The sequence below is a fragment of the Camelina sativa genome, chromosome 11, assembly GCF_030686135.1.
Source record: "Camelina sativa cultivar CO46 ecotype springtype chromosome 11, ASM3068613v1".
NCBI classification, from domain to species: Eukaryota; Viridiplantae; Streptophyta; class Magnoliopsida; order Brassicales; family Brassicaceae; genus Camelina; species Camelina sativa.
Genome location: NC_141890.1, coordinates 47,234,419 through 47,260,297, shown reverse-complemented (window position 1 = coordinate 47,260,297; position 25,879 = coordinate 47,234,419). Strand labels below are relative to the sequence as shown.

General features: G+C 37.8%; 6 protein-coding genes, 1 long non-coding RNA gene and 1 pseudogene across 10 annotated transcripts; 5 read left to right on the top strand and 3 right to left on the bottom strand.

The window, feature by feature from the left end:
• Positions 1-847: 847 nt before the first annotated feature.
• Positions 848-2,723, top strand: LOC104726534 (uncharacterized protein C24B11.05). Its single transcript, XM_010445405.2, has 8 exons — positions 848-959; positions 1,077-1,154; positions 1,263-1,328; positions 1,444-1,541; positions 1,669-1,794; positions 1,883-2,110; positions 2,243-2,308; positions 2,391-2,723. The coding sequence occupies exons 2-8, from the start codon at positions 1,106-1,108 to the stop codon at positions 2,556-2,558; spliced, it is 801 nt and encodes a 266-aa protein (XP_010443707.1). The 5' UTR covers positions 848-959; positions 1,077-1,105; the 3' UTR covers positions 2,559-2,723.
• A 1,670-nt stretch (positions 2,724-4,393) lies between these two features.
• Positions 4,394-7,306, top strand: LOC147935533 (uncharacterized). The gene is made up of 4 exons (XR_015570555.1): positions 4,394-6,330; positions 6,481-6,585; positions 6,734-7,078; positions 7,158-7,306. It is a non-coding gene; the product is annotated as an uncharacterized LOC147935533 (long non-coding RNA).
• Positions 7,307-8,506: 1,200 nt separating this feature from the next.
• Positions 8,507-10,210, top strand: LOC104726531 (uncharacterized protein C24B11.05-like; annotated as a pseudogene). Its single transcript, XR_015570409.1, has 8 exons — positions 8,507-8,541; positions 8,682-8,744; positions 8,847-8,913; positions 8,996-9,093; positions 9,269-9,394; positions 9,485-9,714; positions 9,843-9,901; positions 9,996-10,210. The product of XR_015570409.1 is annotated as an uncharacterized protein C24B11.05-like (transcript).
• Positions 10,211-14,943: 4,733 nt separating this feature from the next.
• On the top strand, positions 14,944-17,185 carry LOC104726532 (uncharacterized protein C24B11.05). Of its 2 annotated transcripts, XM_010445403.3 has the most exons (9): positions 14,944-15,129; positions 15,400-15,481; positions 15,634-15,699; positions 15,810-15,907; positions 15,995-16,032; positions 16,119-16,206; positions 16,298-16,576; positions 16,680-16,745; positions 16,827-17,185. In XM_010445403.3, the coding sequence occupies exons 2-9, from the start codon at positions 15,421-15,423 to the stop codon at positions 16,977-16,979; spliced, it is 849 nt and encodes a 282-aa protein (XP_010443705.1). In that variant the 5' UTR covers positions 14,944-15,129; positions 15,400-15,420; the 3' UTR covers positions 16,980-17,185. The 2 variants fall into 2 exon arrangements, with proteins under 2 accessions (XP_010443705.1, XP_087327016.1); XM_087470890.1 differs by having other exon boundaries at positions 14,944-15,481.
• Positions 17,027-18,141, bottom strand: LOC104726533 (mannose-P-dolichol utilization defect 1 protein homolog 1). Its single transcript, XM_010445404.2, has 2 exons — positions 17,892-18,141; positions 17,027-17,787 (listed from the first exon to the last, which is right to left on the bottom strand). The coding sequence occupies exons 1-2, from the start codon at positions 18,036-18,038 to the stop codon at positions 17,215-17,217; spliced, it is 720 nt and encodes a 239-aa protein (XP_010443706.1). The 5' UTR covers positions 18,039-18,141; the 3' UTR covers positions 17,027-17,214.
• Positions 18,142-18,149: 8 nt separating this feature from the next.
• Positions 18,150-20,217, top strand: LOC104726529 (uncharacterized). Its single transcript, XM_087470891.1, has 5 exons — positions 18,150-18,438; positions 18,909-19,003; positions 19,277-19,358; positions 19,452-19,537; positions 19,762-20,217. The coding sequence occupies exons 1-5, from the start codon at positions 18,397-18,399 to the stop codon at positions 19,982-19,984; spliced, it is 528 nt and encodes a 175-aa protein (XP_087327017.1). The 5' UTR covers positions 18,150-18,396; the 3' UTR covers positions 19,985-20,217.
• Positions 20,218-20,224: 7 nt separating this feature from the next.
• Positions 20,225-22,462, bottom strand: LOC104726530 (scarecrow-like protein 11). The gene has a single exon (XM_010445400.3). The coding sequence runs from the start codon at positions 22,168-22,170 to the stop codon at positions 20,320-20,322; it is 1,851 nt and encodes a 616-aa protein (XP_010443702.1). The 5' UTR covers positions 22,171-22,462; the 3' UTR covers positions 20,225-20,319.
• Positions 22,463-23,917: 1,455 nt separating this feature from the next.
• Positions 23,918-25,634, bottom strand: LOC104726527 (thymidylate kinase-like). 2 transcript variants are annotated; one of them, XM_010445399.3, is made up of 5 exons: positions 25,502-25,634; positions 25,276-25,333; positions 24,660-25,016; positions 24,288-24,564; positions 23,918-24,166 (listed from the first exon to the last, which is right to left on the bottom strand). In XM_010445399.3, the coding sequence occupies exons 3-5, from the start codon at positions 24,941-24,943 to the stop codon at positions 24,047-24,049; spliced, it is 681 nt and encodes a 226-aa protein (XP_010443701.1). In that variant the 5' UTR covers positions 24,944-25,016; positions 25,276-25,333; positions 25,502-25,634; the 3' UTR covers positions 23,918-24,046. The 2 variants fall into 2 exon arrangements, with proteins under 2 accessions (XP_010443701.1, XP_010443700.1); XM_010445398.3 differs by having other exon boundaries at positions 24,660-25,023; positions 25,502-25,629.
• Between the last annotated feature and the right edge of the window lie 245 nt (positions 25,635-25,879).

Sequence of the window (25,879 nt, the reverse complement as noted above, 5' to 3'; positions counted from 1 at the left end):
CCTAAAGAATGGTGGCTAAAAGATAATATAACTTTTTTAAATAGATAAGATATTATATCTATATCTTTTTTAAAAAATTTTAAAATCTAAGAGAACTGTTATATATTTTATTACATTTGATTTTTAATAAAAAATTTAACCCCTGCTGGAAAAGTTTTTTTGATAAAATTTGTAATCATATAGATTTTATTCAATTAGATTTATAAAATATTAGCTGTTAATTTTTTTTAAAATACAAATTAGTTTTGATTCTAATAGATTTTTTTTTTTAATTTTCTACATTTTATTTTATTTTATGTGTCCCCAATTTTCGTTTTTAATTAATTAATTAATCTTAATTAAATTTTTCTAATAGCAATTGAATGTAATTTTTACACATTTTAAGATTATTTTCATATTTGTGCCTACCAATTAATATAGTAGAATTTTTTCAGTTTAAGACCAAAAATATTTTAACAAAAATAAGACCAATTCGGGTCTTACATTAAATGTATATATTGAGGAGGTAATAGTAAGGAAAAAAAAAAATAGGTATTAATGTCACACGGTCAAGAATATCTCAGTCACAGAAGTCTTTCTTATTGTATATTCTAGTTCTAGATCAAATTGGGAAGGGTGACATGATCAAAGAGAAGGATATGTAATTATTGACGCGTGGACTTTATTGTAATGCCTAATGAAATATCTATATGCTTTTGAATTGCACATTTAATGGGAATCATAAAATTTCTTTTTTTGACAACGAAAAATATTATAAACTTGATGATTAAGCAAAGACTTACTCGTTGTCTAAATAATTAATTTAATACTCAATTATTTTAGTGACTTTATATATTCTCTCACACGTATTCAACTTTCTTATATATAAAGACTGCGTTTCTCTTCTTTTCTTCATCAAATATTTTTTCTCTTCTTCGTTTCTCTCACGTCTATTATTTTTCTCTCATCTTTTATTCGAGGTAATTGCTTCTTCTAACCTTACCTAACCAGAGTACTGTTCTACATGTATTTCTTTTTCTAAGTTTTCAAATTTTAAATGCTCATTCTTTAGTTTTCTTTGTTTACGATGTTTTTAGAACCAATCAGATTTGCAGTTTCTGAAGAAATGGAATTTGTGAACACCTCTCCACCAAGATATGAATGTCTCCTCTTTGGTAAGAAGTTTCGTTTGATTTTGTTTAAATTACATTCAAGAAAATGGAAGCAAATTACAAATTTTATTGATCTATATATATATATGTCTTTATGTGTCTTTCCAATAGATTTGGACGATACTCTTTACCCTTTCAGCTCTGGTTTATCAGACGCATGCACCAACAACATTATAGGTATGCTAATTAACTCTTCATATTTTTGATTAATTCTTTATATGTTTAACATATATCATATGGAGAAGAAGAAGAAGAAAAAATACCTTAAAATCACCAAATTACCCTTGTGCAGAATTTATGGTTGAAAAGCTTGGAATAGATGAAGAGGGAGTAGTTGAGCTAAATGATATCCTTTACAAGAAACATGGAACTACAATGGCTGGGCTTAAGGTAAAATTTACTTTGATCATATATGTTGGTCAATGGATAGATCATAGATGTAGTAGACACAATAAATAATTTGTGGTCTATATATAGGTTAAATCATATTTAATATACAAGACCATTTCTTCTGCAGGCTGTAGGTTATGAATTCGATAATGACGAGTACCACAGCTTTGTTCATGGGAGATTACCTTATGAAAATCTTAAACCGGACCCGGTTCTGAGAAATCTCCTCACTAGTCTACCTTTCCGAAAATTGGTATTGTTTTTCTTCATCTTGTCTGTTTCTTAGTTTTAACTTTTAGATGTTTACGTTGTATTCATAATATTCGGGTTTGATTGTTAAGATTTTCTCGAATGGAGATGATGGTCATGTGATGAGGGCTCTAAAAAGACTCGGCATTGAAGATTGTTTTGAAAGAATCATAAGTTTCGAGACCTTAAACCCTGTGATCAACGAGGCTGAGGTTTCTTGCGAGACAGGTCATCTTCCCGAGAATCCTGTTATCTGTAAACCAACCGAGATTGCTTTCGAGAAAGCATTCGAAATCGCTCAGCTTGATCCTCACAAAACCGTAAGTTTCATAAAACGAATAACTAAACATTTAGACTTCTCTTTCGGGGTTGATCGAGTAAGATTTTCCCTTAATCAATCCTTTTATATATCTCCTAATCAACATTATCATGTTTTTTTTGTTTGTGTGTAGTTGTTCTTCGACGACAGTGTCCGGAACATCCAAACCGGAAAAGCCGTTGGTCTCCATACAATCTTGGTAAGAACCGGTTGACATGTTAAACAATACCTAACTAACTAAAAAAAATAAAAAAAAGTTACTAAAGTTAAATTTATTTCAGGTTGGTAAATCAGAAAAAGTGGATGGAAGTGATTACGCCTTAGAAAGCATTCACAACATGAAAGAGGCATTTCCAGAGTTATGGTTGGAATCCAACATCAACGACAAAGAATCTGAAAGAATTGTTTACGCTACACAGATCTCGATTGAAACTACTATTCAAGCTTAAACTTTACATGTGCTCATCCCTGATCTTTCCGTATTTAATGAATGTTTCAATAAAATATATATCCATGCGTACCTTGTATTGTATACGTTGATATATTTTAACTTTGTTTATAATGTTGTGTAATGTACTAGTAGTAAAAGATCCAATTAAGTAATTTTCACTTGATACATGAGTTAAACTTATTAGCTAAATGCATTAGGTTTAGATGGGTTAAAAAAAAAGATGGAAAATTCTGCTCAAGTATACAATAGCTATATAAAAAAATTTGAAACAAATTAATTTATAGATAAATTAAACAAATAGGTTGTTCAAAAAAAAAAGATAAATTAAACAAATATCTAGTTTTCAAATATAAGAATTTTTCTTTGTAAACAAGAAATATAAAAAACAATTTTTCTTTATTAGCTTTAGAAAACTCTCTCAAAAACTAAAGTTCTCAATCTCACAAACTCTCTTAAGGTATGTCACATATCAACATCCTTATTTATATTAAAACCAAACCTATTCCTAATAGTAAGACCTTTGTATTAGATAACTCCTAATCAAAGCCTTGTCCTTATCCTTTTAGACTAATCATAACTTGATTAGGAATAGAAATACTTCTAACTTATTTAACATTTTCCCTCTTAAGTTTGAACTCCTTCTCTGCCATATCTCTCATGCCAGTGAGCTCTCTCATTTTCTTGAATTTGTTCATACCAAGTGCTTTAGTTAAGATGTCTGTTTTCTGCTCACTCCCATGAATATGAACTACTTCTACTTGTTCATTCTCCACACACTCCCTTATAAAGTGATACCTTGTGTGAATGTGTTTGCTCCGCCCATGAAATATTGGATTCTTAGTGAGAGCAATAGCCGACCGGTTGTCTATCCGAATGATTGCCTTTTTGCATGGTACACCAGTGACTTCTCCAAGCAGATCCTGTAACCAAATTGCATGTCTTGCTGCCTCCGTTCCTGCCATAAACTCAGCTTCGCAAGATGATAACGCAACGGTGTCCTGTTTCTGAGAACACCACGTAATTGGACTTTCCCCTAAGTAGAAGATATGACATGTGGTGCTCTTACCGTCATCAGGGTCAACATTGAAGCTGCTATCGCTATAACCTATTAGTCTTGGTACTTTAGTTGTTGATCGTTCGAATGTTAAGCCAAGATTGATCGTTCCCTTCAAATACCTTAAACACTTCTTCATAGCAACTCCATGTGAAACCTTAGGATCTTGCATATAACGACTCAAGACTCCTACATAGTATGACAAGTCAGGTCGTGTATGCAAAAGATACCTCAGACACCCAACAATTTTCCTGTAACTTGTAGCATCAATTGAATCTTCCTTCAAAGACTTACACAGCTTTAAACCAGTCTCCATTGGAGTGTGAACCGGGTTGCAGTCTTTTATCCCAGCTTCCTCGAGAATCTTCAATGCATATCGTCGTTGATTCAAAGTAATTCCTCCTTCATGTTGACACACTTCCATCCCTAGATAATAGGTTAGCTTCCCCAAGTCACTCATTTCAAATTTTGATGCCATCTCTTCTTTAAACCGATCGATAACAGCTCTGTTTGTACCTGTGACAAATAAATCGTCCACGTACACAACTACCACAAGTCGATTCCCATCAACACTCTTCCGATAAACCGACGGCTTCTTTGAACACTTCTTAAATTGTAGTTCACAGAGAATCTGATTTAACTTGTTGTTCCACGTCCTTGGAGCTTGCCTTAAACCGTACAAAGCTTTGTTAAGTCTATAGACTTTGTTCTCCATTCCTTTTACTTCGAAACCTTCTGGCTGATCAACATAAACGGTTTCCTGTAACTCACCGTGTAACAACGCCGTTTTTACATCAAGATGATGTACTTCCCAGCCATTTGAAGCCGCAAGATTAATGAGCAGTCGTATGGTCTCGAGTCGAGCAACAGGAGCGAATACTTCCTCAAAATCTACCCCGTGCTTCTGTATGTACCCTTTAGCAACCAGTCGTGCCTTGTGTTTGTTAATGCTTCCATCAGAGTTTCTTTTGAGTTTAAAAACCCACTTCAAGCCAATTGGTTTCACCCCAGCAGGTAGATCAACAAGGTCCCATGTGTGGTTCTTTTTAATCGAGCAAATCTCATCTGTGCAAGCTATAACCCATTCCGTTGATCTGCTTGCCTCTGAAAAATCTCTTGGCTCTTCGTCTAAGGTTAAAAGCAATAACTCTCCCTCTTCCTCTGCAATAAGCATGCACTGTTCACTAGTAATCAAGATGTAATCATCAAGGTATTTTGGTCTTGCAACTTGTCTAGAAGACCTTCTCAAGACTACTTGACCTTCTGCATTCTCTGCATTTTCTGTTTTAGGTTCCACATGATCAGATGAGTCTTCGATGACTTCAGTACTCGAGTCAATAACTTGCTCTGTTTGCTCTGTTTCTCCTTCATCGAGAATTCTGTGAGTACCAAATTCTCCAAACGCAATATTGAAACTTCCACTACTCTCTGATTCTGTAAAGTCTTCACCCCAATTCCATCCTTTGGCTTCATCAAATACTACATCCCTACTAACTACTATCTTCCGGGTTTGTGGATCATATAACCGATAAGCCTTGGATCCTGGTTCAGTTCCCAAATGAACTAACATACGAGACCGATCATCAAGCTTCCTTAGGTGTGGCTTGTCCACTTTAGCATATCCTAAACAACCAAACACTCGTATATGCTCAACATTTGGTTTTTTACCTCGAAAAACTTCATACGGTGTCTTATCCTCAAGGGCTCGCGTGACTATTCGGTTCAAGAGATAAGTAGAATGCCTTATAGCTTCTCCCCATAAGTGGTTTGGCAACCGCATATGTTTCAAGATACTTCTAGTCATCTCCAACAAGGTTCGGTTACATCGCTCAACCACTCCGTTCTGCTGTAGAGTGTAAGGAGCAGTGAGATGCCTCTTGATTCCCGCATTATCACAGAAGAAATTAAATTCTTGAGAAACAAACTCTCCTCCTCTGTCTGTTCTGAATGTTTGTATGCGTTCTCTTGACTCCTGTTCTGCTAATTGTTTGAACCTTTTGAATTTTTCAAAAGCATCTCCCTTTTCTCTTAGTAAAGTTGTCCACATATACCTTGAATGATCATCAACTAACACAAATATGTATTTGTTACCGCCAATGGTGCTTGGAGTTATCAGACCACAGAGATCCCCATGTACCAGTTCCAACATCTTGCTTGCTCGATATGTCGTAGCTTGTGGGAACATTCTCCTAGTTTGCTTACCAAGTAAACATGACATGCAAATCTCCTTCTCGAAATTTACCTCTGCAATTCCTATAACAAGCTTCTTATCACTCATAGACTTCAATGTGTCAGCATTTACGTGTCCCATCCTTGCGTGCCATCGGCTTGATTTATTCACACTGGACAGATTCACTCTCTCTGCATCTCTCATTCTCATATGCACCTTGTAAAGCCGATTCATCAACCTTTCTGCTTTAGCTAGAAGTTTTCCCCGGTGATCACGCATTGTTAAGATTCCTCCTCTTAGCCTTATATCACAGCCTGATTCAGTGGCTTGCCCCAAACTAATGATATTACTCTTCAAGCCCGGTATGTAATAGACATCAGTCATGATTCTCGATTCTCCATTAAGATCATTAAAGGCAATAGAACCTTTCTCTTTAATGTCTTTCCGTGAGTCGTCACCAAAACGCACCTTGCCAGTAATGGACTCATCAATATGATTGAAGTACCTCTGATCTCCAGTCATGTGGTTGCTAGCTCCGTTATCAAGGTACCAGATATCTTCTTCTCTGGTATTTGTCTCATACTTGCTTGGAATACATCGTTCTTCATTTAAATACACAACCTCATGCATCATGAGCTCATCAGCGTTTTGTGTATCACTACCTTCTTCTTCTTGTGCTTCTTGTAGCTTGAGTAGACGATCGGGACAGCCTGAGGCAAAGTGTCCAGTCTTATCACAGCGAAAACATGTTATTTTAGACAAATCACGTCCACCTCTGAAGCGTCCACGACCTCTTCCTCTGTAAGAAAATCTTCCTCCTCGTCCTCTTTTTCTGAAATCACTATTAAACTCACGAGGATTGTAGTTTGTTTGTCTATCCATGTTCGCATACATCAGCTTGGTCTGTTCATCCTGTGATTCTTCATCCTCCTGAATCCTCTCTTCAAAGGCTTTTAGGCGTCCAACTATATCTTCAAAGCTTGTAGCGTTAAGATCTAACACTTGCTCCAGTGAGGCAACCATGTGAATAAACTTAGATCGTGGAAGACACTTTAAGAATTTCTTCACCAGCTTTGGTGTTTCGAGGCTTTCTCCAAGTGCAGCAATTTTGGATGTGATTTCTGATAACTTTCCCACAAAGTCATCAATTTTCTCCGAATCCTTCATTCTCAAACGATCAAACTCGGCCATAAGTGTCTGCATCCGAGCTTCTTTAACCCTCTCTGCTCCCACATGTCTTGCCTTTATTGCCTCCCATACCTTCTTAGCTGTATCAAGTTCGCCGACTTGTAGGGTGAGTGATTCTGGTATGGATTGAAACAACAAAGCAATGGCCATATTGTTCTTCTCATCGTCAAGAACTTCTGTTGCAGATTCAGGTTCGATAACTTCCCACACCTTATGAACCTTAAGTGCAATCTTCATCTTAATGGCCCATACGGTGTAGTTTGTTATGTTTATCATAGGACACGAGATAGAAGGAGCTCCTCCTCCTCCTTCTTTTGGTTTGACGGTAGAGACGGTAAGATCTCCCATTTTCTTATAGTTTTCAAATATAAGAACTCTGCTTTGTAAACAAGAAATATAAAGAACAACTTTTCTTTATTAGCTTTAGAAAACTCTCTCAAAAACTAAAGCTCTCAATCTCACAAACTCTCTTAAGGTATGTCACATCTCAACATCCTTATTTATATTAAAACCAAACATATTCCTAATAGTAAGACCTTTGTATTAGATAACTCATAATCAAAGCCTTGTCCTTATCCTTTTATACTAATCGTAACTTGATTAGGAATAGAAATACTTTTACCTTATCCAACAAAATAAAGGCAGACGAAGCATTTTGAAAAAGTTTTGGTGTCGGCTCGTATATTATGCAAATCATTTGATTAGCAAAAACTAAAGAATTTGTCCAAAAAAAAAAAGAAAAGCTAAATTAATGTCACGTGAAAACAGTGGTCGACGTCGATGTCGTCGCGAGTAATTGCTTTCCCTCCCTGATTTGACGATAACATGTGCATATATGGATAACAATATTGTTGCATCGAGACTGACAGATCTTGATGATTGAGATGATATCTCCAAAAATGGTCGGGGAAATCAAATAGTTGAGGAATAACTCAATACAAAAACAACAACATGATGTACTACGAAATCCTACAGAAATTTTATAAATTAAAGATCGAGTAAAATCAGAGGCGGCAACTGAAAAAAAAAAAAAAAAAAAAAAAAAATCTTACACCATATTTACAAGATGGACTTTTTTTTTTGTCAGCCAAGATGGACTTTTGTATAAATAAACTCGCTTCATTTGCATTGATTGCGAAAAATGTAGAATGTGGGTCATGTGGGTTAATTATATATATATATATATATAAGTAATTAAACCAACAATCGTGAGTGTACTTATTTTGACAAGAAAAGATCAATCTCAAGATGTCCCACTCTATAAAATAATTTTGAGTAATATGGAAAACGTGACATATGGTCAAGCAAACGAATAATGTTGGTTAACTATTTCCCCATATTATGAGAACGACTTATTTTTTTCTTCTTTAAATTAAACTATGTACTATTAATAAGTACTATTGGATTGCAACAACTAAAAGTCGAACGCTATTATTGACTTTGGTTTTCACGTAGCTTATAACGCGCATTAGCTTGTTTCTTATATAAACACATACATACCTGTGTTATCAAAATCGCTTCATCAAATATTTTATCTTCATCAGTTCATCACCATTTCTCTAAAATCTTGTAATTTCTCTCTTTTAATACCCTCATCTAGCATTAATGTCTCCTCTATCTTTTCATTTTTGTTGGTTGCAAACAGAATTGCATTTTCAAATGATCTTTCTTAATTTGATTTTCATTACTTCTGTTTTTGAATCTGCTAGTTTGGAAGAGAAATATGGAATTCGTGACCAACTCCACACCAAGATATGAATGTCTTGTCTTTGGTAAGAAGAAGTGATGTCTAATTTGTTAGATCAAATTTAAGAAAATGCAAGCAATTAAATTTCTTTTATTGATCTATCTCTATTGTTTGTTTTTTCCAATAGATTTGGATGATACTCTATATCCTCTAAGCTCCGGTTTTGTCAGAAGCATGCGCCAACAACATCATAGGTACTAGCTAGTCTTTTTCATTTTTTAATTTAACATGTTTATTAGGGAAACACTTGGAAATTTACGAACCGTCCTTTGGCAGAATTCATGGTTCAAAAGCTTGGAGTAGAAGAAGACAGAGTTGTTGAACTAAACCAACTTCTCTATAGAACATATGGAACTTCAATGGCTGGCCTTACGGTATATTTTTGTTAATCAAAGCAAGAAAATGACTAATAATTTATTACTAGGAACATATATTGGATGACCACATAATCACATACGTATTAGTTGACGACTCCAAACTTCACCTGAATTGTTTCATTGGCTTACTTACTGTAAAACCAAAACTTTAATTATTTGATTATTTATTTAGGCTATATGTTATGAATTCGACAATGACGAGTACCACAGCTATGTTCATGGGAGACTACCCTATGAAAACCTTAAACCGGACCCGGTTCTGAGAAATCTACTTCTTAGTCTACCTTTTCGAAAATTGGTATTGTTTTATCTTTTCTCTTCTTTTTTCCTATTTCTTTTCTAATAGCTTAAATTTCAGTTTAATAAGATTTTGGTTTATTTATTTAAGGTGTTCTCAAATGGAGATGATGTTCATGTGATGAAGGCTCTAAAAAGACTCGGCATTGAAGACTGTTTTGAGAGAATCATAAGTTTCGCGAGACCTTAAACCCTAAGACCAATATTGCTGAGAATTCTTGTGTCACAGGTCATCTTCCCGAGAATCCGGTTATCTGTAAACCAGCCGAGAATGCTTTCGAGAAAGCCTTCGAGATTGCACAGCTCAATCCTCACAAGGCCGTAAGATTTGATGATGACTTAAAAAACTAACATAATAACTAGACATTGTTTTATTTTTTTTTTATTTTAGTTTTTCCTTAATCAGTATTTGATCTCATACTCAATATCAATCGGTGTTTCCTCTACAGTTATTATTCGACGACAGTATCCGGAACATCCAAACCATAAAAGTCATGGATAAGATCCGGTTAACATGTTGAACTCTTAGAAGAAATAAACCTCATCAAACATGTACATTTCCAAGATTTATACACTGAATATCATTTTAAAATTTATGACAGGTCGGTAAATCAGAAAAAGTGGATGGAAGTGATTACGCGTTAGAAAACATTCACAACATGAAAGAAGCATTACCAGAGTTATGGTCGGAATCCAACAGCAGCAACAACTACAAGGATTCTGAAAGAATCAGTTACCTCGCACAGATCTCTATTGCAACTTCTGTTGAAGCTTGATCATGTACATGTTTACTTAAATTTGTGAAGATGTTTACATACATATATAGTTACCACATAGATACTAAGAGTAAGATACATCGTATATCGTTGCTGCAACGGTGTATAAAAAGAGTAATGATCTATATATACTATATGTAAAAGTGTTGTGTTTTGATATATCGACAATAGTGATTACAAAGTCGTATTTATACAGATAGTAGAGAAAGGTTCTAGGCTAAGATACTTATGGAATAACCGAATAAGTTACATAGAAGGAAGGTAGATATTGAGGCATTGACGAGATGATACGATCATGATACAATCGTATCCTTGACATACGGTCATGATACTAATCATATCCTTAACATCCCCCCTCAAGATGGAGGGGCTTTTGTCATTCCAATTTTGTGTCGTAGGTGAAGAAACCGTTGACGGTCTAACGGTTTGGTGAGTGCATCCGCAAGCTGGTATGTTGTGTGAACATGAGCTACCCGAAGGAGACCATTCTGCACTTGACCTCTGATAAAATGATAGTCGATGGCGATGTGTTTCATTCTTGAATGGAACATTGGATTGGCACACAAAAATGTGGCACCAACATTGTCACAGTATATCACTGGAGGAGCTGTTTGTCGAATCCCAAGTTCAGTTAAGAGGTTGCATATCCATCGTATCTCACTTGTAGTGTTGGCTATGATCGGTATTCAGCCTCCGTCGAAGAGCGAGCTACACCGTTTTGCTTCTTCGCAGACCAAGATATAGGATTGCTGCCTAAGTAGACAATGTATGCATTGGTAGACACATAATCATGGGAATCACCTGCCCAATCTGCATATGAAAAAGCATGAAAAGTTAACGGTGTTTTTGCGGAGAGGAAGAGACCATGTGTTGGTGTACTAGCCAAGTAGCGTAGAATTCTCTTAGCAGCTTGCCAATGTGAATCGGTTGGGCGATGTATGAACTGAGAGAGGCGGTTGACCGCATATGCAATATCAAGCCGCATGAAGGCTAGGTACTGGAGGCTGCCAACAAGTTTCCTAAACGGTGAAGGGTCCGAGAGAGTGTTACCAGTCGTGAGGGTAAGTTTTGGTGAAGATGCCATCGGTGTGAGAACGGCATTAGCATCAGTCATGTTGTATTGATGGAGAAGATCAATGATATATTTCCGCTGTGAGAGGTGAAGCCCTTGGGGGGTGCGGTGTGCTTCAATTCCAAGAAAATAGTTGCGATCTTCAGGATCCTTGACAGAGAACCTGTTGGCAAGCAAGTTAAGAATCTGTTGGATACTGGTCCTATTACTCCCAGTGATTAGTATATCATCAACATAAACAAGGAGGTAAAGGGTGGAGCAGGTCGGGGTTGAGGTTTCGAAGTGGGAAAGGGTGGAGTCGGGTTTGGTGGAGTTGGGTTTGGTAATATTGGATTTAGGCTTGGTGGAGTTGGGTTTAATAATATTGGATTTGGGTTTGGTTGGGCCTGTTCTGGTGGGCCTGTGGGTTTGGGACGACGGGTGTATTGTTTGAGAGGAGGAGTCGGATCGGTTTGAGTGGTCGTAGTATTTCGGGGAAGAGGTTGAGGTTCAGCATCATCGGTTGTAACTTTATCACGGTCTTGGGTGTTGTCCTTTTCCATGACCACTGGCTGGTGAAGATCGGAGCTCGGAAGTCCCGGCAGCGGCGGCATTACGAGTGGTGACGGAGGTGGCGTTACGAGTGGTGACGGTGGTGGAGAAATAGTCGGTTGTGGAGAGGCGAGAGGGGGTGGAGAAGGTAAGACGATGGCAGGTGGATGTGGAGGAGACGAGGGAGACGATTGTAGGTTTGTGGATTTAGACGGAGTGGAATTGAGGAAGGGGAAAATGTTCTCATCAAATTTGACTTGGCGCGAGACGTAGATCCGACCGGAACTTTGCTAGAGACATAGGTACGCACTTTGTGAGAGAGAATAGCCTAAGAATATGCAGGGAGTGGAGCGATTTCCGAGTTTGTGGTTGGTGTACAGTCGCAGCCAAGGGAAGCATAAGCAACCAAAGACTCTGAGTTTGGAGTAGTTCGGTTCTGTTCCAAAAAACCTCTGATGAGGATTTTCCATGTTCAACACCGGCGTAGGGAGACGATTGATGAGATAGACTGCGACGGCGAAGGCATAGGTCCAATACTTGTTTGGCATTCCGGCATGTGTTAGGAGAGATAGGCCGGTCTCGACGATGTGCCGATGCTTCCGTTCAGAGATCCCATTGTGTTCGGAGTGTGTGGCGGTGAGGTTAGATGAGCGATCCCGACAGTGGATAGAAATGAGCGGAGAGCAATGAACTCTCCACCGTTGTCAGAGTATAAGGCGTCGATCCGTGTGTTGAAGCGGTTTCTACGAGTGACTTGAACGTGATGAACGTTTCTCGAACCTGGGATTTGGTCTTGAGAGGGTATATCCAAGTGTATCGTGTATAGTGGTCAACAAGGATGAGATAATACTTGAAGTTATCAACAGAGATAATTGGGGAAGTCCAGACATCAGAGAAAATAATTTCAAGAGGGTAAGTAGAGGTAAGAGAGGTTTGAGAAAAGGGAAGCTTATGGTTTTTATTGATAGCACAATCAGTACACAACATGGTCTGTGAATCTGATTGGGAATGAGGAAGCAAAAAACGGGAAACAATAGTTTTGAGAATGGAATGGGAAGGATGACCTAGACGAGAGTGCCAGTCTTTTAGAGATGGTTTGGAAGAGGTCGATGCAAAGAAAGATTTGATTGTGGATAGGGAAACCGGCCACTCGTAAAGTTCGCCTCTAGTTCTGCCTTGGAGTAATGGGACCCCCGAAATCAGATCCGTCACCTGAAAGTGAGCAGGGAAAAATGCAACAGAGACATTGTTAGAGTTACAAAGACGATATACGGAAATGAGGTTTTTGTGTATGTGAGGCAAGCATAAAACATTTGTGAGAGATAAAGGCTTAAAGTTTGAGGGTAGGGACAGGGAACCAGTGTGAGATATTGGGAGATCTGAACCATCACCAATGAGTACGACATCGTCTCCTTGATATGGTTGGTGCAGCGCCAAATTTCCAAGGTCGCTGGTCATGTGATGGGTAGTTCCGCTATCGAGAACCCATGGGTTTGACTGTTGTGAGTGACCAACAACAAGATTGGCGCGAGGTTGCCACAGACGGAATGGAGATGGTAGGAGACCTCGTGGAGAGCCATAGGAGGGTTGATGAAAAAGAGAGCACCTTTTGGCGCTATGACCAAACACGCCACAAATTTGACACTTGCCTTGGTAGCCTTTTGTCATTCGATTTTCTGGACGAGATTGTTGATGTTGTTGCTTGTTATTGTTGTTGTTCCAGGGTTGATGTTGGTTTTGTTTCCCTGAATTGAATTTGGGATGATAGGTGGTGACGTGAGCGGAGATTGGTCCGGTGGAAGAGGTAGTCAGGGAGAGAGACTGGATCTTAGCTTCTTTGCTGATGAGTTTTTCATGAACCTCGACGATGGACGGAGGAGTTTCACGACCTTCCACCTGATCAACCACAGATTTGTAGTCTTCTGGGAGTCCACCGAGGATGAGATCAAGCTGTTCTTCATGAGCAAGAGGTTTGCCAAGAAGCGCAAGTTGGTTAAATCTCGTGGTAAGGGACTGCATATACTCATCAATGGACTTCTCACCTTTGGAGGCATGTTTAAGTTGCAGACGGAGCTGTTGGATGTGACCCCAGCTGGGATTTGCATAGGTGGAGGAGATATGTTTCCACATCTCAGCAGAGGATTTGGTTTTTGAAACCAAAGATTGAATAGCAGGGGAGAGAGTGCCAAAAAGCCCACTGTAGATCAGCTTGTCTTAGCGTCTCCACATAGCATAGGCTGGATTTGGAGTTGGTGGATCGGTGGAGTTGATTGTTTGATCTGGTGGGAGGGAGGAGCCATCAATGTATCCAGCAAGATTTTAGCCATCGAGGAGAGAGTGAACTTGGAGACTCCATGTGATGTAGTTGGTAGAGGTGAGTTTGGTGATGTTCATCATATTGATGTTGAGGAGACCTTGAGTGAGATCAACAACTTCAGCAGCGGCCATGATAGAGAGACAGGAGAAGGGAATGAGACGTAGATTTGGGAATAGAGAGAGAAGATAAGAAACGGATCTGAATAAAAGAGAGGAGAGAAAGTAGAGGCTGCTGAGAGAAAGAAAAATCTAAAAGTATCGGCTATACTCTGATACCATGTAAAAGTGTTGTGTTTTGATATATCGACAATAGTGATTACAGAATCGTATTTATACAGATAGTAGATAGTAGAGAAAGGTTCTAGGTTAAGCTACTTATGGAATAAGTTACATAGAAAGAAGGTAGATATTGAGGCATTGACGAGATGATACGATCATGATACAATCGTATCCTTGACATACGGTCATGATACTAATCATATCCTTAATACTATATACATATGTGGAACATATTGGACATCTTTCGTTTCGATATTTATAGCACGATCGGGTGTGGTCCATGCATAAAACTTGGTCACTGCTGTTACAAATGAGGAGGACAAAAAAAACAAAACTTTTGATATAACATATATATGTGTTATCTCAAGTTGTGTGTCCGGTTCATGCGGACCAGAGTGGTACATCAGCTAAAAAAATAATCCAAACCGAATTTAAGGTAGGTCAATAAATTAAAGCGCACGATACATTTTTGAAGAAAAAAAAGCGTGTTTGGTCGGTTCTCATACAATACGCGTGTCATCGTATTATTCGTTTAGCTTTATGAAGGAGAAAAGCAAACAACCACGTGGAGAAATCGTAGATGACGACGCGTGAGTGAGTGAGAGAGAAAAAATGAGTTTGTCCCTAGATTTAATGAGAACCAATCGATGTGTCCATTAGAGACTGTGTGAAAGAGAAGAGAAGCCATTGAAACGTTTTCGTTTATTATACATTCCCATTCTCTCTCTCTCTTTGAAGTTTCTCATTGATTAGAAGAAAAAGGTTCCCACTTTCTTCATTTTGATTTGATCTTTTGTTCTTCGTTTTCAGATTCCTTCTCTGCATGTTCGTGTGTATGATTCGATCTGTATCATTTCTTTAGTCACGGTTCCTACTAATTCAACGTGTTGTTTGTGAATGAGTTGATATGTTAATTAAGCATTACTATGAAATGTATAATCTTTTGTGATCTGTATGTCAAAGTTTTGAACTTTCTGTGAAACGTGTGTGTTGGAGACGTTTGGATCCAGTTGGTTGTGGTTTTTGTTTCAGGTGTGATTTGGAATTATCTTAATGGCGTACGAGGAAGACTTTAAGCAAACTTCTGAAGCCAAATATGATTGTCTTTTGTTTGGTAAGAGAAAAAGACGCTTTTTTTTTTTAGAATTTGGATTTGAATATTAGTTTAGTTTATTGAAATTTGGTGGTTGAGATTTGGGTTTAAAGTTTTAACCTTTTCTTCTGATTAGTAATAATTATTTTCGTTTTTTGACTGTAATCAAACAGATATAGATGATACTCTTTACCCTCTCAGTTCTGGTTTGGCTATGCAAGTGAAAACGAACATTCAAGGTAAAGAGTCTGTTCGATTTCTCTTATTAGTTGTTCTTCTCTGCAAGATTGCTTGCTCTTGTTATAGCTTAACGTTTGATTGTTGTTGTTGACATGTTGTTGTTGTTTAGAGTATATGACTCAGAAACTTGGTATTGAAGAAGCTAAAGTCCAAGAACTGTGCCTCTCGCTTTATAAAATCTATGGAACTACTATGGCTGGTCTCAAGGTATCTTCCTTCACCACACTGTGTAACAATCTTCCATATCATTCAATCTTGTTATTGAATACTCGTTTCTGATGTTGATTCTTTCAGGCCGTGGGTTATGACTTTGACTACGATGATTTTCACAGGTATTAAACTTAAAACTGTCTTTCATATTTTCTTTACATGTCTTTGAAAGGTGTTTGGAACTTGAGCTATCTCCTTTGTTTTACAGTTTTGTTCATGGGAGATTGCCATACGCAACACTGAAGCCTGACCCAATTTTGAGGAATATTATTCTTAGCTTGCCTATCCGCAAAGTTGTATGTGTTTAACTCCTTGATGCTAAGCTCTTAAATGTGGTTTCTGAGTAGTTTCTTATCTGATCTTCCATTGTTATTATTCTTTCCATAGGTCTTCACGAATGCAGACAAGGCTCATGCAGCCAAGATCATTGCCAGGCTAGGCCTGGAGGGCTGCTTCGAAAAAGTCATATCTTTCGAGACTCTGAACCCCATCACCAAGACTGAATCTCCTCATGATACCAAAACTAGAGAAATCTTCGACATAATCAGTTACATGGCAAATCCTGACCCCAAAGTCGAACTCCCAAAGACACCAGTTGTATGCAAACCATCTGAAGGAGCATTCGAACAGGTTTTCAAGATGGCCAACATCAATCCTAAGAAGACAGTAAGAACTTAGCAAAATATTAACTGCTTTTGTTTTTCTACCTAAACCAATTCATAACTGAAGCTTAATAATAAGTTGCAAATATCTTGTTTTTTTTTTTCAGTTGTTCTTTGATGACAGCATCCGTAACATACAAACCGGGAAACGCGTGGGTCTCCACACAGTATGGGTAAGTAAAAGAAGCAGATACAAACAAGTTTAAAACAAAACTTGTCAATCTTAAAACTCACTCACTTTTTTGTATTATTAGGTTGGGACCTCACACAGAGAGGAAGGAGTAGATATGGCATTGGAGCATATTCACAACATTCGTGAAGCTCTTCCTGAACTATGGGAAGCTGGTGAGGAAAAAGGCGAGGAGCTTAGAACCAGGCAAAAAGTCGCCATTGAAACCATTGCTTAAACTAGCATTCAATTGCATGCACTTCACAGCCAATAGTAAAAACAAAATAGCGTAAAAACAATACTGAACTATTCACTCCTTTAAGAGTAAAAATAAGTGTAATTCAAATCTTTGATTGAGATTACATTGTGAGACTGCGGAAATGGGAGTAGTAATGTAAACAAACTTACTTTATTGAACAATTGCAACATCTGGTTTAATCTCTATTACAAAGCCAAGTAGTATATGACTATCATCATAAAACCTTTTTATCATTCAATTGCTTCTCTTCTGTTCCTTTGCACCGATACAGTAGAATCTGACTCATAATAGTTCCATTAGTGACGATTGCGATAAAGAAACTTATAAACATGCTAAGTGGAGCTTTCGCCTGATAGCTGGTGAAAACTCTCGCCAAAGCTCCACCGAAGTTCATGAAACAAGTCAAGAAACTAAGTTGTCCAGTGCTTTTGTTTCTAAAGTTCTTCCAAATCTGAGGGATTCTTGCAGAGAGAAAAATCAAATGCTTAGAAGCATAAAGAGCTTCGAATAGCAAAGGATCAATCTTACCAGCTAACACAGTTGGTGCTAAAGCAAAGTAAAGAAGCGCTCTGACCCAAGTAGCTACAGAGAGAGGTCGAGAGAAGTAATAGATACAGCCCACCAAGATCAAAGCTTGGATCAAAAGAAAAGCTAATTCACCAAAAGCTGAAAAGGGAAGCTTTTTGTAAAGACAATAAGCAAGTGAGATTGTGTAACCAACCACTTCGAGCTCAAATGCTACAACGCTTAAACCTTTTACACTCTTGCTGTCCACGATTTTCATTATCTACAAACCACACAGTCCAATTCAATTTACGGATATTAACATCAAATTTGGGAATTAGGCTTGAAAAAAATCCAATCTTTGATTGATTGATTGAGTTAACTAACCTGAGGAAGCTTGACGGTCATTGAACCAGCGACGACGAAGTAACCGAGCAGCTTAGAGATGAGAGGAAGAAGACAATCTTTCGTCGGAAACTCACCGCTCCGGAGAGAACCTATCGCGCAGCTCAGATCAATCCCAAGATAATCCATCGTTGGTTCTCTCCTGAAGAGTTGGGCTTCGTTGACTTTGTGTCTTTGTTTGTTCAGCTGTCGACTGTTTGATTGGTCATTATCTCATATGCCTTCAGTTCAGACAAGATCGAATCAAATATATATATATTCCCAAAAAGACTAAACCAATGTAATCTTGGTTTGGTAATTAAAATATTTCAATTTGGTACGGTTTGAATCGGTTAGGTTTTTATCAGTTAGACCTAAAAATCTGTTTTTTTTTTTGTGGGGCGGAGCTTCAAATCGGAAATCTAAACCTAAAAAAACGAAAACACTCGAGCTATTTCCTCTTCTCCGGTACCGGGAATCTCGTGTTGGTGACTTTAAGAAAGCTACAATGGCGAAGAGAGAGATTAGTAGCACTCTGAAAAATCTAAAGGTACTGTCTTTTAATTTTTTCTTCTTTCTTTGTAGTTAGTAATAGCTGTAGATATGTAACATGACCGCGCTTTATCTCTATCTCCACGAGCTTGAAATTGAAGGAATTTACTGGATGATTTAGAAAGGGTTTGGTGTTTATTTCGTATATTCGAGCTTAAAATTTGAACTTTTTGCTCTATTCTGCTGGGATTTTGTTTTTTAGGGTCTGTGTTGGCTTGCATCTATAATTTTAAGCTCGTATATACGAAATAAACACCAAACCCATTGGTTTGGGACTAAAGTTGCAATTTTTTCACTGAAGAAATTGCATTAATTATGTAGCTCTTAGTTGATATTCGAGTTGGGTAATCTGTTTTTTTTTTTTTTTTTTTTGGCTGAGAGACAAGATACGTGTTATTGTTTCTTCATCTCCGTATGAGAATTATATTGGTTCATGAACAAAGAATGATTGATGCTCTTTGGCTATAGTTTATGCAAAGGTCTGCTCTGAAAGTAGAGAAGAAGAAGGTTGATGAAGAGCCTAATGGGGATTTTCCTTCCCTCGGCACTGTTGCAAAGAAGTGGTACCGTTTCTTTTTCTTTTTCTTTTTCTTAGTTGATGTTTAATGTTTTGTTTTCATCAGATTACTGGGAATGAGGACATTGTGTATGTGTTGTCTACCCTTTTTTCTTGCTTTTTTGGGTTCTTGATTGATTACTTCAACTGTCTAGTCAATTTCAAGTACTCTGACTTCCCTATGTACATGAATCGTGATTCAATAGTTTTGTTAGTTGTCAGTTTCTGGTGTTATGTGTTTGGTAGTGTTCTCTAATGTGTGATTTGTTTTTCGATGCAGCGTGGTCATAACAGACTGGGATCCTCAGCCGGGAGCATTGTCAGGACGCATGTCATTTCAGTCTTTCAATCCCTCTATCGAGGTTAGTGTGTGTGTGTCTCGCTGTGGCCTGGAATCATTTGCGATTGATGTTCTTCCCTTTCAGCTTTCTGAAATAAAACTGTTCTCTCCTTAGAAATTGAATGAAGAGGCAGTAAACGGTCGAAAAACAGATGCGACTCCCACAAGCTCTAGCAGTAATGGAGGGAAAATGTCTTTTAGGTTTGTACTCTTCAGTCTTCGCTTATATGTTCCTTTTGGTTCTCAACAAAATTAGTTTACCGGACAGAACAATGCTGGAGATCCGTTGTCTGACTGATCATCTAATTTTGAGACAAATGAAGTCGTTATTGATATCACCTATCCACCCATTATTTGGTTCATTTCGGATTTTGCTTCTCTTTAAAGTTTTAAACTGTAACTAGTCAAAATGTATCCTCTTTCAGTGAACCGGAGAGTTCGAAGGTTCAGCCAAGTCGGGAAACAAATGGTGACTTGAAAAGAAAACAGTCTGAGGTAGTCTCTGAGGAACGAAACCGTCCAAACAAGTCCCCAAGAAGCAGTGACAATCCATCACCGAGCAATAAAAGAGGCAATGGTTTCAAGAAACCGAAGAGCAAGAAAGTGGACTGGAGCGTTTTGAAGCCACCAAAACCTCAATCCAAATAGGGTTTAAATTAGCTAACTTCAGCAACCTATTATCCATTAGTTATCAGTTCATATGTGCTAGTAGATCATATGTTGCGCTGTCTGTATCATCATTCACGTGGTGTTACAACCCGTTTGATATAAATTATAGCCAAAAGTTTTGAATTTTCTATTTGGGTGTTGTATGCTTGTGGTAGCTCCTTATCTATGATGAAGAACAGTTTTTTAATATTTTCAAGAAGGTTTGAATCCAATATGTACTTGCAGGAAAAAAGAAATTCATTCCACTCATGGGATCAAACATATTCCACAATACTATCGGGAGACAAAAATGAAACAATAGAGAAGTAACATTTTCAGATGCTTACATGATTATATGTTAACTTCTCTGCAGGTTTCCAACAAGAAAAAGCATAAATGACTCTTCCCTTCCATCCCTGAAGCATCCAGTTATTATCACTATCGATCACAAAATCTCTATGGTAACGTTTTCTCACTATTTCCTTAGCCTCCTTCATGATCTGTTTGCTTATTGTTGCTGGCTTAAACCCTGCTCTCAAAATCCTAACTCTCCATTGCTTGTAGGTTTCAGGCCTCGCAAAACGCTCAGCACCTTCGCAGGAAATCACACTCATCGCGTCTCTCACAAGTAACTCTTTCTCCAACAGTGCCCTGTTTTTGTATTCATCCTCTGCTTGTATTGTGGTGTCAAACATGTCAAAGAGTGAAGAGAAATGAAAAAGCGCTTCTCGGAACCTCGTCATGAAGAAGGGAGAGTTGTACATGCCATTAATCTCTGCAAACACAAAGAGGTCAGGATTGATATCTCTGAATAGCTTCAAAACCGTGTCTCTTGGAGAGTCCAGTGACACAGTCTCATCCGGGGTGTATTGCAACCTATGAATGCAATTGACAACAGTTGTCTCTCCTGGATTGATCACAATTTCATCAAGACTGATGCTTTCCCATTTCTTGGCTATGAAGTTGAACTCAAACGGGACATTGAACTTATCGCAGAACCTTTTCAATCTTCGACCAGTCTCTTCGACTCGGTCTGAAGGACGGAAACCTGATTGTGGCAGCTCGATTCCAGTCACACGGAGCTTTGGTGGTCCTCCCGGTCGTTTAGACAGGGCTAGTAAAAGACAAGGCCATTGAAAGCCATAGAGAACGCCAAAATCAACTATATGAAGCGTAGTTGCTTTCAAAGCAAGCTCATAGATTGACTTGTTTGCTGCAAAGTAATCCGTTACATAGATGGGACAAGTATGAACAAAGAGCTTGTACGCTTTCAAGATGTCCACCATGGATGTGGTGCTAGAAGGAAACGGAGTAGAGACAGGTGGTGCTATGTTTCCAGTAATGCGTGCCTCAAGCGCATCTGCAAAGTAAAAAGCAAGTCTTTGTGTCCCATCTCCACTGCTAGAAGAGTGTGATCTTATCTCCTTGAGTTTCTCCGCAGCTCTTCTCTGGTCAAAGCTCGCTACAGCTTGTGCACATTGCGTCAAGAGACTCCGAAGATCAACTGAATTAGGTTTTTGCGTCTTGGATCTGTTAGATGAACCTTTAGCTCTCCCTGCTCTGTTTGGTTGTTGACTCTGTTGTTTCGTTATTGATGATTCATCTTCTTCTTGGTTCGCTTTGCATACCAACAACACATGCTCGAACTTTACTGCTAACTCCTCCATCTCCGAGACAAAAATCGCAGGTTGTTTGTTTCTCCGGTTAGTCTCGAGATCATCTTCTTCATCATCCCGATGACGATACTTCCTCTGTGATTCTCCGTTCGAAACCAGCGCTGCTGAATCTGCTGAAGTCGTTGTTGTGCTGATAGACGTGAAAAATGGGTCGTCACCGGAGTTTTGATCGGAGGAGGAACTAGTGGTATGATCAGATTCTGGAGATTGCTGCTGAAGTATCTCGTAGAAAGATCTCTCAGCGGCTTGTAAAGCCAAATTGTCACGAGATTCGCCGACGAAATCTTCTTCGTCCATCAACATGTCATTGATGTACTTAAGAACAGGGGAGTTATCCAAACACACAGATGGAGGTGAATCGTTTGGTGAAGAAGACTGAGTCTGAGGCTCGTGGAAACTGGGGAAGAGATTGGTCCCAGATTCGAGATTGTTGTTTCTGGGTTTGCAACAAGACCCAGATCCGTTCTCAAATCTGAACCCATCAACTGAAACTTGAAGCAGAGCGTCCATGTTAACTAACACACTGAGGATGGTGATGGTGATGATGAAGACAAAGAACCAGAGTTTGAAAGTTGAAAGCTTTTTGTCAAAGTTTTTTTTTTTTTTTTTTGTTGTAAGGAAGAGAAGAAAGCGGTGCGAAGTTTCATGTGAACACAGTTGAGACTCGAGAAAGAGAGCTTTAAATGGTTCTTTTTGGGGAAAGAACAATGGAACTTTCGAGGAAACTACTTAGCAGCCACAAATAGTGGATCAAGTTAATTAAAACATTACATATACTATTTAAATAAAAAAGAGGTTAGTTAATTTAGTGTCGGATCTATCTGCAACTACTTCTATAGGTTTTTTGGAGTTTGATTGTTGTTATCTTTTATCTTCCCACTTGCATTGGTTGGTCGTGGCTAAAAGTCAGTAACCTTTTTACTCAGTTTTGGGAATTTTTATAAAAAGATAGTAGTAAATAATAAGAAAAGTCATAGAATGGTGTTAAAATTTAAACAACTAATGACCATATAAAAAATTTTCCTTATGGTGTTTAGTGTTAAAACTTAAAATTATACTAGTATGGTTTAGAATCGTCCATACGAAACTACCGACCAGCTAAAAAGCAGATACTGCAATTTTTAACCAAATATGATAAAGAACTATTATTCTTTTTTTCTCTGTGCTTTTTCTATCTGATTGGTGTACAAAAGAACTTGGAATAATAAGCTTTTTTAGTATAAAATAGTATGTAAAGTAATTAAAGGATAAAAATCTTGATGTCCAAGGAATTGGACAAATATTTTGGGTGAAGGGAACGTGGATACCAAGCCTAAACATTGTTTCTTATTACTGTTAATCTATTATTTGTCGGCAGTAACAAAATCATTTCATATCTTTGACTCTGTCTATATTTTTCTTGACCAGTCAGAGTTCAAAAGACGACGCAATTAGATTCCTTAATACGGTCATGACATAGTATAAAATAACAATTAGTATTTCTTAATAATATGATAATAAGTGAATCAATCACTCAATTGGTGGTATAGAAGAGTTTTGTGAATACAATTATTAGTCAATGCCTCAATAGAAAGGTGAAAGGAGGTAGATAGATGAATTGAATATTCATGGTGAATGCGACTTTGTTAGTCTAAATTCATCTTATCTCAGCTTCTACCTTAATGAAAGTGTATGTTTATTTTAATTACACTGTAATTAAAAACCTTGAATAATCTATCTCTCTAATATCTCTGAAACAATCTTTAAACTATTTTCTCCATACCAAGTGTAACCTTATTAAGAAGCAACACTAAATATTGTTTGGGACCATTTCCTTAACTTCCAAATGCCTTATTTTATTTGTCTAAATTAACTATTTGGATAATGTCTTATGCACGTATATCAAATAACTCTTTTCCTTATTCTGCGACCGAAGTGTGAACACATCTTTGCTTAATGTTGTTATGTTTACTATTATAATCATTCGGTTTGAGTTTTTATACTTTTAGTTTTGTAATGATAATATTGTGTTGACCCTAAAGAACATAATCTCCTACATGCGTGATACACACCGTCCAATCATTAAACTTCAATCTGATGGAGTTGAGGTATCTCACGGTCGAGAGCGCGTAGGCTATGTCCTTATTGTCATGATTATTACTGATTCTGATGCTATTGTTAATTACTTTTGATTATTCAACATGATTTTAGTTTAAGTTGTTAACCTGATGCAGTATCGTTCAATGATTTGTTCTTTACTTAATGGCGTCTCAATTAGTTTACACGAAAATAATTGATTAAAAGACGTCATTACTGACGACGATAGCAAAAAAAAATGGGTCTATCAATGGGCCTTGTATAGCCCAAAAGAGTCCAAATCACACAAAATTGCAATTGATTAGAGTCATTAAGATGACCAAAGGAGATTAAGAGGCTTTCCTTTAGTACTACACTCTTTGACTTGATCTAATACCACTTCTTGAATCTTCTTCTCTACTTCCTCCATGGCTTCACCTGCATCGATTACCTATATACATCACCACAAAACATATTCAAGGTTTTAGTTTTTTCTCATTCTGAATCTCTAATCTAACTCTGAAGAGTATCAAAACAAAGAGTCTTCTTAATGCATTCATTCATTCATTCACCTTCCATGAAGAATCGCGTAGAGTTTGATAAAAGTTTGCGACCTTTTTCTGAAACTCAACTCGCTCGTACCTCTCGTCTCCATATCCACCTCTCTCAGCAGCTCTTTCAGGTGAAATGTCAAGGTAAAGTACAGAATCTGGAGCCAGCAATCCTATCTCGGGCGCTTTACACCAATCAATACTAAGACCTTTAGCAGATGAGAATGCTACACCAGAATATGAGTAACGATCAACGATGAGCGTTGTTCCTGTTCTAAGTTTTTCCTCCATCAATGATCTGCAAAAGGTCACACAATATTATTAGTCTTCTTACTAAGAAGCAGAACATAAAGAAAAGGAACCTAATAAGATAGCTAAAAAGATAAGAAGAACCTTTTCTCCCATCGATTGGCGCTGAAAAGGAGATGAATTGTGTGATCATCTAACTGAGACTTATTAGAGAGATATGCGGATATCATCTGACCAACACTGGTCTCTCTATCCGGAAATCTCCAGAGCTCGGTCGGATGTCCTAAACCTTTCAAGAAAGCGAGAAGCTTAGCGCATTGTGTAGATTTCCCGCTGCGGTCAAGACCTTCAAGAACTATCAATGCTCCTCTTGGCTTCGCAATACTCTCGGTTGTGAGACCAGAGGTTAAGTTACGACCAATCTCCATCCGAACTGATGAACGCTTGAGTGACTGCACGGGGTAGTTCAAGGAACGTGGTACTGCTAAAGCTCTGAAACTTCTAGAAACTAACACACAGAAGGTATTAGATTAAGGAATCCAAACATTAAACGATCTCATATACAAAATTAGAGCAAAACTATGTTTAAATTCACAGAATCCATAAAGTTAATGATCAAAAGTTCATTTCTTTGTTCAGCATAATTGGCTTTGTATCCTTTTTTTCGAGTTCAGTGAGCTAACATAACACAAATCAAAAATACTCGAAGAGGCTAAAACATTACAAAGGTAAAGTTTTTTTTGAAGTTTAGTTAACTTACAAAGTTGAACACTTGAAAACGAGCAGATCCGTTTCATGCCCTTATCAGCTAAAAAAACCTGCGAGTGAGGTAAAAAAAAAAAAATCAGGTAGTGAAACCTCTTCGTAAACCCCCAAATTCAGTGACAAATCGATGGAGATGAATAGCCAGTGAACATCAGAATAGGACATGTACCAAAAAACACACATTCGAGAAAGTAAAGGCAGTACGTGGAATTGGGACTCACCTAGAACCAACATCGACAAGGTAGGTCGCCGGATTCGCAAAGTGGACGGCGTGAAGGAAGCAGAATCGACAAAAGGAGGTTTTAGACTAGAGAGATCTCTCTACAAACACAGTTCAAACCCTTCAAGTGACTTGGAGGGTTTCTTCTAAACCAAGTTGGACCGGTTTGCTGTTTTCCGGTTCAGAAGAGAGATCGGTTTTGGTGTAAATCTGAACTTGGAATTACAGTTTACAGACTAGTAGTTTATCTACTCTTGAATTTTTAATAACCTGAACTGTGTGGTAGCTACGTGGTAGCTTTCAATAACTTGAATTTCAATCATTTCTCTTAGTATATAAATCCTCCCTCCACTAGACTGTTTTACGTGTTACATTTGCG